The sequence below is a fragment of the Anser brachyrhynchus genome (genome assembly GCF_964034855.1).
Source record: "Anser brachyrhynchus genome assembly, chromosome: 1".
Lineage (NCBI taxonomy): Eukaryota > Metazoa > Chordata > Aves > Anseriformes > Anatidae > Anser > Anser brachyrhynchus.
Window position 1 is genome coordinate 28043053 of NC_137694.1, and position 12038 is coordinate 28055090.

Consider the following 12038-nt stretch of genomic DNA (forward strand, 5'->3'; position numbering starts at 1 on the left):
TGCAGTTACATTTCCTAGGGAGGAAAGCAAACCCATGTTGCTTAATACACTTCTTTATCCAAGCTTGTTCCTATTAGTCTTCAATAACTGAAAATATCACAGAGTATAAAAGCTGGCACTTGTATGACATTGTAAAATCTATTAATATTAAAATAATGTACTGGTCTTAATCCTATGAAGAGAACTATTTGAAGACTGCCAGTTTGCAGGATTCTGCAGAGTACATCTCAACTAAAAAACTTTCAGTTCCTTATTTCAATGAGCAAGACAGAATCACTGTATTTTGAAGTTCATATATTCAAATGTAAAACTCTTGAGTTACAGCAACGTATATATTCCAAAGTTCCAAACATACACTTTCACAAGTCTTTTTGATTAGGAGTTGCAATGACCAATGAACAGAGAAAAGATGAAGTAAATGACAACATAATATACATCTTGCTATCTTTCCATAATAAAAGCCCTTTCCGTGCTCTCCCTTGAGCAAAGATTAAAAAATAAATAAATAAATAAAAATAACAACAATACACTGTGATCAAAATAATAATAATTAAAAAAAAATTTAGTCACAGTGGAAAAAGATTGCAATGTAATAGGCATACAAACTGGAGTACAGCATATTCACAGTGTGGTCACTCAGCAACTTGGAGATGAGACAAATTGCAGAAGCCTACACCACTGATTGAAGAGGAATTGTATAGTGCTTGGGCACCAATTATATACCCTACTGAGATGATATAAAGAGCCTCAATTACAGTGGAATATTTCGTCAGTTAAAATAGCATACGCATATCAGAATAAAAATTAGTAAGATAATACTAAAGGTATAAAAGGCATTATACAATCTTTCATCTAACATCATATTTTTATGAGTACTGAATGGTAATGTACTAACAATTGCTATAATATACATATATAATATACATAAAGAAGGCAAACTGGATTGTATCTAGTGTTTTATTAAATTATTTTCAAGTGAGGTGAGCTGATATACTAAAACCTATATAGAGATTAAGATCACCTAATCAAACTCAACATCTGCTGTTTTGCAGAATGGTAATTCAGAGAAATTCCTGTCTTTCTATCTGCAATAGAAATAGCCCATCATATCACAGGTTTGTAAAGGAGAGAAAGGCTATCCTTTTATGTCACTAGCACTGAATCACCAGTAAATAGCATAAGCATGTGCTTATGAGGAGGTTGAATTTTGTACAAGCAATCAACTCATATTCAATTATACTGAGTACAGTGAACAAGTACATCATGGAAGTGGGTGCAAGGTATTATTTTTATTGAACTTCTTTCAAGACCCTGATGCTAAAATTGAGCCAAGGTCCCCCTGCTCTCTTTGGAAGAGAAAAAAACTGGCAGAAGGATTAGAAGATTAAAAAATAATAATGTAAAATTAATGCCTGTAGGATTCAAATCTTTTATTGTCACCAACAACCTTAAGTCTTCCAACACATGGTGTGCACAGCCACATAAGGAGGTAAAGATGGAGCTTGCTTTTAGAAAACCAGATGTTGCAACAGATGCATTGAAATTATTCTCATTTTGATCAAATTTAATAATGACTAGAGTTCTACTTAATTAATACAATTGCACTCAGACATGAATTTGTCCCCTTAATGATGAACTTTCTATTGTTGGTCTACATGGTGGAGATTCATGTTAGCCCAGCTTCTGGCACCTGAAATGGCAGAGATCCACTTGTAAGACAGCTCACCTACTCTGGCTCATGCTCTTTGTGCAAAGTACCCGAAGGTCAAAGCCTTCAGGAAGTGTTATAACAGAAAAATCACAAATAATACAAAAAATTACTATTCAGAACAGTAACAGGACAAAACTACAAGAAGATATACCAAAGTTTCAAAATAAAGATCTTTATTTCAAAATAGTGTTTGAGAATAGCACATCCAGTTAATAGAAAATACAAATAGCAAGTTACCATTTTTTCTCAAATGGGACAGTTTGCAGAGATATATACTGAAACACTGTACAAGTTCTCAAGAACTCTTATAAAATACAGTTAAGTTCGGATGTTTTATTTAAACTATATTTTCACATTTGTCTCCTTCTAATTACGATTGCTTTAATGACACAAGGTGCATATAAGATTATCTACAGAGTGAAAATTACAAAACAGAATTTAATAATATAAATATAAAAAGGAAGTCCTTAAACTACATACTAATATTCTCTGCTACAAAGATACATTTTACAAAAGTGCTAATATCTCTATGACAAATAGTAGCAGATTACATTTAAATGTCAAACAAATCACGTTGTTTTTTTTTTTGAACTGTAATAATTTGATAGTTCCAATCACTGTGTTAATAAACACAGTCTTTTCACTTTCTTGTATTTCACAATTGAAATGGGAAAATAAATATATGTCTGTGTGTGTGTGCACATGTGTACGAGAGTGTACACATATGCATAGATGCATGAACAGAGCTCTTGTATCTAGAATTTGTACTGGACAGTACAGTACTGGAAATATGTTCTTAATAGTAAATACATTCCTCAGATTTTCATAATTTCAAACAATCAAAACAATATCTGAGATCCTGTAAGTAGAAACAAGGGGCTGTGTAAATTGTATAATTCTTTTACACAGACGATACTCCCTGGATTAACATTTTCATTTCTTATACTATATCATCCTGTGGTAAAAGTAATTTTTACATCCATTATTCACTGAAAGCTTGAAATGCAAATGTGCAGTTTTCCAAACACAAAGTTGGAACTGCTCAGGCAGGGATGTCCTAACAGGACAGGAGACAGGAAGTCCTTTTCCCCACCCCCAGAAGCACAATCAGACAGGAAACAGCCATAATTCACCTCTCTGTGGTGAGGACACAAGGAAGGACAGACAGCTAGTGGTGCTACCTGGTCCCAGGGAGCATGGCCCCACCACCACTGTGTCAACCATAGGCCTACAATGGGTGAAGCACTGTCTACACGTTTTCCAAGGTGTATCAAGTCCCAGTGCTCACTGTGATGCCCCCAATTTCCCCAGAGGCATTATGCCTTACAAAGGCAAAATGCCTCCAGGCACTGCCACTCAACCAATGCACCTCTTCCCCCTTCCCAATGTGGTTCAGACTTTTAGGAGTCATAATTGAGCCCCATGGGCCTGATTCTGAGCTCAGGGAATTTATCAATTTAGCTATATGATTGCTTATTAGCCTGCCTATTACCATAATATCTTTGTGCTCTCTAACTGGAGCTACACCAATGGAAAATTCTGACACTAATGGAAATGTACTCAGTTTATGCAACACAGATCTGGCCCAGTATACGGGGAAAACAAAACAAAACAAAACCACCACATATGGATCACTTCTTGTAGTAACTATCAAAAAGCAGATAAGACAACCTCTGAGTAAATCTGCATTGCATCAGAATATAGCACAATATTGCAGATGTTAAGGCAAAAGGTAACACCTCCCAGCTCCTAAGTATAGTTGAGGATTTGGCTATTTTACCTTCAGTGATAACTTGCAGTAGTAGGCACTACTAGTCAGTGTTCACAGGGAGAAGCTTGGGTTAATATAAGGCAATTTGTTGACTTAGCTTCACATTCCTGTGATGTTTAGTTTGTCACATTTGCATAAACTGAATTCACTCCAGTGCAAAGAGACATTTATGATCAATTCACTTAACAGAAATATGGTATTGGCTATTGATGACTCTTTAACAAAGTATAAATTTACTAGATCCAACAATCTCCAAATAGGAAATCTGGAGCGTAGGTAGGAAAGTTTCAGTATGTGAGATCAAGATGTACAGGTGGTTTTGTGCAGAAAAGTTAATGAGCTACAGACATGGAGGGGAGAAACTAGCAAATGGGAAAGAAAATGGGTACCATTACTCCCTAAATCTGGGAATGCCATAAACCTTTCTATGCGTTGGACTAAATTAATTTCACAATTGCACAGACAAAGACAGATATTTCTCAGAAAATCTTAATGGTATAATAGGGAAAAAATTGACAACCAAATCCTAACTGTGTACTTATCAAACATTTCAAATCATATTACTTTTATATGAAAAGGGTATACTTTTTAAAAATATCCCTTTTTTACATAGCTTTTTAAAAAAATCACTTAAAACATATGCAAAAAGCAAATGTAATATTCTCATATATGATGACAGAATTCCTTGATTGAGTTTTAATTTGGTCTTTATATCCAGTTTAAATGGTGCAATCTTGTATGGATCATGCTCACACAATGAATAAATAAATATTAAATTACATGATACTAACTGTAAAGCCACAAAACCTGGCAGGGCCTCTGATGTACAGATTTAGATTCTTGAGTTAACTTTTGATATTTTCCCTTTAATAGCCAAATTTTGAAGATTTGTTAATTTATTAGTCTATGGATATATTTCATGTCTACACAGATTTCCAAAGTCTGTTTCTAAAAAGAAGCATTTCAAGTAATATTGGTAGTGAAGTAGAACAAAAGTTCTCTATCCTGTCTTGATTGATAACAATGAAATCTTGGTACTCTAATTGATAGTAAAATTTACATTGACTCTAGATTGCCAAATCTACATGTATTATTAACATAATATGAGGAATCTCTCTCAAACAAATGAGATATTCAAAACAAAAGAAACATTGTCAATGTGACCGTGGTAGCAAAACCAACAGTAGATTACTGGTGTTGAGAATTGAATTTAGTTTAAGATTATAGAACAAGGTTAGTTTGAACCCAAGGAGACTGAAACAAAGACATTTTGTTTTTAAGAACTCCTGTAAAGGAATGTTATGTATGTAGGCATTTGAGCATTTAAACATTAAAGTAGGTAAAGGCAAATACTTAAGGCTTTGCCCTGTAGTCTTTTCTCCAACTAAAATCTGTCACTCAATTCAAATGGCAACTTTGCCCTCATATGTCGCCTCCAGTATCAAGCCTATAATTCAGTTTCAGTAAAATCTTCCATTTGCAAAGCCAAAAGGAAGCTGGAATGTAGCTTGAGTTTCACATACAAAACTATACAACTTGTGTTAGAATACAGATTTGAGGATTGCTTACAAAAAATATTTATATATAGGGAATGAACAGTGCAATACCAGTTGGTCGTGTGAAAATCTTACCTTGTCTTTCTTCAAATGTATTTAAAGAAAAGCTCTCCAGTTTTTAAGAGATTACAAAGGGATAAGTATTTCAGGATGGGAAGCAGATCCCACAGCATTCCATGCAGATCTCCAAGCAATCTGAAGATTCACAACATGCGTCCATTATGCCACAGTCCATGTCACAAGGGCAGTTACAGTCATCTCCCATCTCGTCCCCACAGCAACAGCAGCAGGCCTCCGATGTGCAGATGCCACAGGATGCTTGTCCCAAAACAATGTTACAGAGAGTGAGAAATTCACAGAACAAGCAAGCCAGGATACAGTGAACACAGCAATCTTCACATGTACCAGTTCAGTAGAATGTCACATATTTAAAAAAAAAAAAAAGGGGGAAGAAAAGAAAAAAAATTAATATGTCATTCTAAATGCAGTTGCATCACAATGTCAGATAAGTTGTTGAAAGACAGTGATTCACAGTAGACATAATCTAACACCATAAAGAACATTTTTCCTATCTTCAAGGTCGCTTATGCAGCCTAACATCTCCAATTCAATTATCAGTTTTGGTGTAAGTTTCGTTTCTCCAATTCATTTCATGAAAATTCCAAGTACTAAATGTCCACTTAAATTCATTTCTCCAGTCATTTATTATGTAAAATATCCATATCTATGATCCTCAGTCCCAATTACTTTGTTTCAGGAGAGTTCACACCTATACATGAATGTCAATATGCATCTCTCTCAAGTACTATTAAATTACATAAGGTAACTGGAAAGGTATCTCACTGTCAAAAAAAAAAAAAAAAAGTACCAAAAGAATTAACTTCATGGAATTTATTCAACTATGGAATAACTTCAAACATTTGATACGTCCATGAGACATGACAGAAAAACACAAACACTGGAATTAAACACATGCCAATGAAATTGAAACTGAAGAATGAGGGATTTGCTTTCACTGTCATATAATCACAAAATGGTTTGGGCTGGAAGGGACCTTAAAGATCTCCCAGTTCCAAACCCCCTGCCATGGGCAGGTGTCTCCCACACACCCAATTACTCAAAGCTGCAACCAGCCTGGCCTTGAACATTTCCAGGGATGAGGCATCCACAGCTTCTCTGGGCAACCTGTTCCAGTGCCTCCCCACCCTCAAAGTAAAGAAATTCTTCCTTATATCTAATCTAAATCTTCCCTCTTTCCGTTTAAAACCATTACCCCTTGTCCTGACCTCTTTATGTACTGGAAAGCCACTATAAGGTTTCCCTTGAGCCTTCTCTTCTCCAGGCTAAACAACCCCAACTCTCTCAGCCTGTCTTTGTAGGAAAAGTGCTCCAGCCCTCTGATCATCCTTGTCACCTTCCTCTGGACCCACTCTTAACACGTCCACGCCCTTTGTGCTCAGGGCCCCAGAGCTGAACGCAGCAATTCAGGTGGGGTCTCAGAAGAGCAGAGTAGAGAAGGAGAATCATCTCTCTTAACTGGCTGGCCATTCTTTTGATGCAGCCCAGCATACGGCGGCTTTCTGGGCTGCAAGCACACATTGCTGGCTCATATTGAGCTTTTCATCCATCAACACCTCTCGGATCCTTCTCCACAGGACTTCTGTCAATTCACTCATTGCTCAGCCTGTATTCGTGCTTGGGATTGCTCCAACCCAGGTGCAGGGTCTTGCGTTTGGCCTTGTTGAACTGCATGTAGTTCACACAGACCCACCTCTGGAGCCTGTCAAGGTCCCTCTGTATGGCATCCCTTCCCTACAGCATGTCAACCACACCACACAGCTTGGTGTCATCTACAAACTCGGTGAGGGTGCACTCAATCCCACTGCCCATGTCACTGACAAAGATGTTCAATACCTGTTCCAGTAAAGACCCCTGAGGGACACCACTCATCACTGGTCTCCACCCGGACATCAGACCATTGACCACAATGAGTGCAACCATCCAGCCAATAGTAAGCATATAATATCTATGAAGTGTATTTAATTTGTAAGAGGCAGTGAACAGCCAGTCCAGAACGAAAATGAAAACTTTAAAATACACAAAACATTCAGGTTGGAGAATATTGTTCTTTCATAAACAGCTTTCATTTTTCTTCTTACAGCTTGCAAGCCTTTAACTCCTTTATCCACAGATATTTGAAGACTGGGAAGCTGTTCTGGGGAAAATATCCTGCATCATCTTATCCTTTCTGTTCCTACAGTCCATCACAGGTATCCGCTATGAGAGGCCATTAGCAAAGACAGGATATTAAACTACGCAGACATTTGCTCTGACCAAGTACTGCATCTTCATAGAAATCACAGGTTGGAGGCTGTTATTTTTGGGGAAAGCTTGCAATTACTTGCAATAGTAATACAATTACCAAGACTCTAAAACATATTTATAATATCTAAAGTGATGGAGCAACCCCAGCAACTACCTTGATTGATTCAAAGTATCTCTAACTTGCAGAAACTGATTGCGGGATAGCGTAGAGCTGACTTTACACTAGCAAGCACAATACTCACAGCAATGCAGCTCACAGTTCAACATTTTGCAATTTCTTGCAAATTTGCAAATTTGCAAATTCTTTCCCAGGAATGAAAGTAACTACCTGAATCCTTTGTCCACACTACTACCACAATGTTGCAGATGGATTTTTCCTAATTACTACATGAGTTAGATCCAAACTTATCTTGGGAATGCCTGTACTGCAATGTCGTCACAGTCACAATATACATAATGAGCATATATATCCAACAGAAAAAAAAAATTTGAAACTTGCTTCAGCAAGAAGAAAAATGCAAGTAAGATTGAGCTATTTTTAAAGACAGTTGTTGCCTGTACTAAAAAGGCTGCTTTTTCCAAGGAAATGCTGTCACTAAATAAATGACCTTCATAGAAAACACAGAAGACATGTGAAATAAAGCTGGGGAGTATCAGTTCACTGAAGAGGACCAAAGCCATACCAATAGCGATTAATTAGCTGGTTGTCATGGAGATGGTGTTAAATTTGTTCAGGTACAATCTCCTTTCAGATTTTCTTTTAATGCAAAGGGAAAAGATAAAGAAGCCAAGAGTTGTATCTAAGAAGCCTTCATATTTGAAGAACTGAGATTTTTAGTATTTTACATCTTTAAAATACAACTGCAAGAAGCGAGTACCATAACAAATTTTGTTCTACAAACATCTTTTAAAAAAAAACCCTTAATAAAACTTTATGAGCATCAGTATTGAAAATGAGATGCTCAAACAAATCTTGCATGCTTCATACAGGTATATGCAAAATTGAAGGGTAAAAACTAAACATTTACATAAATTATAACATATATCTTTATTGATGGACAAGATACACAATTCATAAATTAAACCAAAAGGGACTGCACTTTCTGGACCCACAAAAAAAAAAAAAAAAACAACTTTTCCCTTTACACTAAATCGATACTTAAAAGTAGAGGCCATATTGGTTTAAATGATGATATTTGCAAGGTAACAGCTACCAAATATGGCCCAAGATAACAGAAAGAAATAATTTTTTGCCTTTGCCTTTAGTGCTATGGCACAAACTCTGTGAGGGTCTTTCCACCTCTTCTTCACTGACTGAAACACTAAAAGAATTTTGTTGTTGTTGTTTATTTTAATTTCCACGTGTATTCAACACGTGACAAAGCATGCTGTTACCTAGCTCTGCCTGACCAGCTGAATTCAGAATCATGACTCTAAACATCAGCAATACCTTTTTCCTGGATGAATTGCTGGAAAAATTACTTCCATGTATGACTCCTACTTCTTAACTTCTTATCTACCGATGCAATTATAAATAAGAGGAAAAGATGCAGTCACAGTGGTTTTTGTAATAGCAGTGACATAAGACCTTAATGTCTCATAACATATCTCCAGGGTCCAAGGTTCAGGCTGGATGTTAGGAAAAGGTTCTTCACTGAGGTGGTTGGGCACTGGCACAGGCTCCCCAGGGAGCAGTCATGGCACTGAGCCTGCCAGAGCTCAAGAAGAATTTGGACAACGCTCTCAGACATAGGGTCTGATTTTTGGGTGAAGTTGGACTTGATGATCGCTGTAGGTCCCTTCCAACTCAGGATATTCTATGCTTCTATGATTTTATATCTATACACTACACAAAACTTGCACATTCTTGTCTAGTACCCATATTCATACCCCAATCTGCCAGTTTCAAATAAAAAATTATAGAGTTAAAAACACTTCCTTTGGTTGCTGTTGTAGGATACCACGGTCAGAGAAAGCCATCTGTGAAGAAGATATTATATTAAACTCCCAAAGAGAGAATCTCAGGTTTATCAGTACCATGTTGGAGACCACTAATTCGTAATTTACTGTTTGCACTCCCTGATAATTCTTCCCTGGTTCCAATACCAACTAATTTAACATGTTAAGACTATACTTAATTTCCACTCTTTGAACTTACTACATCAAAATCCTAATAGTTTTTGCAGATGAGTGAATAGTGGAACAAATTATTCCAATTGGAACTAAACGTAATTTATATATTTGGGAAAAAAAGGTAAAAAGTAAATTTGATGATCTTAAGGCCTGATAACATGTTTTCCAGAAACTTTGAACATATTTTAACCTGTTCTGTTAAAGAAATGATACAGCAATATAAGTTGTGACACAACACCTATGTTACCTTAAAGAAAAGCTAGCTTAAAGTGATATAAGTGATATTTTTATTTTATTTTATTTTTTAGGATAAAAGTTTTTTTAATTCTTTTTTTCCCATTAGAGATAGTCATGAAAATAAGAATTAGGGGTGCCCTTTTACTAAGGACCAAACTGCATCTTCCTTGCTGTTCATGATGCAGCACTGTTGATAAACAGTTAACTTCCAAGTTTCTTGGAATTTAAGTTTTCACTTAAATACTTTCACAGAGAGAGAATAAGTTAGTCTATTTCTCATTACATAAGACCACCATTAATGAAGACTTTCCTTCAGACTTCCAAACTACACCATGCCAGTCAAAACATTGTATCACATCTGTTGAGTAGGACTCAAGCTCCCAGAAACTATGCTGGACATAAGTTATGATAGGCTTGGTCTGTAGGCAGTGAGAATATATCTTATTAGACCAACCCACTGTTAGTGGAAAAAAACAGATTCACTTTCAGACACACAAGCTCATCCATGATTATCCTTTCATTATAATCCTGGGATGAAAGTTTGACCTGAAGTTAAAAGGGTCATCTCATGAAGCGTTTTTAAATACCAGTGTAAGTAAAGCTGTTTAAAGCTGTTTCCTTAGACCTTTGGCACATCCCCAAAAGTCACAGATTTGTTAGGGAACTTCATGAAAACTCTTAAAACAATGCCAAGGCAAATAGAAGCTCAGCAAACTTGTCCAAGTTTTTGTTGCTTAGACCATACATGTAATTCCAGCTACCTTGCACTGATGTAGCCAGAGTGTATATGTTACAAATAACACCTACTTTAACTGGGCTATAAACGTTATCTCAGACAATATCCAGACTAGCAGCTTAAAATCTCTTAAAACTGTTTATCCACTGATACTCAAAGCCCAGGGAGCCCCACATTATCTCTTATCACAGTTATAATAGCTATGTTCAGTTAAGGAAAAAAATAATATTAACAATGAAAGAACTTTAATTTTTGTCTCTGTACATGTCTTCAAACATTTGCACATTATTTTTTATTTCTAAAACCTTTGCATACACACATTGTTCTGATATCTAATTTATTTTAAATACTGATACATATGTTTCTTTTATTTCAACTTCCCTTTTATCCCCTCCTTTTCATTTTTATGAAAAGGTGCAGCTTTGCTTAAGAAACAGATTTTAAGAGAACTATCATCTAAACTGTACAAGATCTGCAGAAGTTAAACTGAAAAAAAAAGTGTACAGAGAAACATGCAGGCAGGCTGATCTGTGCTGCTTTTGTAATGTTTGACACTAACCTCTCACAAACTGACCCAATAAGCTTTCATACCAAGCAGGCAGGTCACATATGATAAAAGGTTTCCCTGTCTGTTATGGTAAATAAGCTCACTTACAGCATGCTGACCTTGGTCAGCTTTTTACTAACTATATCCACCGAGTTCAGACAACTCAAAACAAATCTCCAGGCACTCTGCTGTCTCACAGCAAGAATCAAAAAAGGGCAAACCTGCAATCAAAGTGCCGGTTGAGGTCCTCAGCGGGTGTTCGTGCCGGGCCCCCGCAGTGCCCTGAACAGAAGCCCCAGCAGGCGCTGTAGGCTTCCTGCCACCGGCACAGGCAGGGATAAGCCATGGCCAGGAATAATAGCCCTGGCCAGAGCAGCACAGCACTCAGCTACAAACAGGAGGTGAGCCATGGAGAAACCGCCCCAGCGCAGGTTTCTAAAAGGTGTGTGTTACCCAGAGGTGGGATGTCAGCTTAAAGAGCAGCTGCACACGCGCTAACACAACACCATGCCCATAATATGTGGAGTTCCTGTGCAGCTTCTGCTACCCATCCTCTTTTAGAAAATTCACTGTGTCCACTAAAATTCCGAAATAAAAAGAAATCCAGACAGAACAAACTGACATGTCAGATGGAGTATAGCTATCCCTGGAAAACAGAGCTCCATTTATTTAGATGGGGGTCAATAAAGTTACAAATCATGACAGGTGATATTTCAACATTTTAAAATAGAAAACAATCATCTCTCTTGATCAAGAAAATTAAAATATTGCCTGAACAGGCAAAATGAACAGAACACTGCAAAATCAATAGAAACTTTCGTCAAAGTCTATATTCTAAACTCTTAATACAGACGTAACCTCAGAAGAAAAATGATCCAGGTTCAGTATGTTAAACATACAGAAATACTATGAAATGTGCCAACTTACAATACCTAAGACTTCCTTCAAATCTGCAGCTTTCATTTCCATTGTTCATCAAGGTAAATACCGACACTAGTTAGATGCCAGCTGGACTGTGACCT

At 36.7% G+C, this 12038-nt stretch overlaps 1 protein-coding gene across 4 annotated transcripts in view; it reads right to left on the minus strand.

Annotated features, from left to right (window-relative positions):
- Positions 1-1867: 1867 nt before the first annotated feature.
- Positions 1868-12038, minus strand: part of MDFIC (MyoD family inhibitor domain containing) — a 50215-nt gene continuing 40044 nt past the window's right edge. For all 4 annotated transcript variants that reach the window (XM_080552074.1, XM_080552076.1, XM_080552073.1 and 1 more), the window contains one exon: positions 1868-5431. In XM_080552074.1, coding sequence (XP_080408200.1) covers positions 5184-5431 — 248 coding nt within the window. In that variant the 3' untranslated portion in view covers positions 1868-5183. The remainder of the gene's footprint in view (positions 5432-12038) is intronic.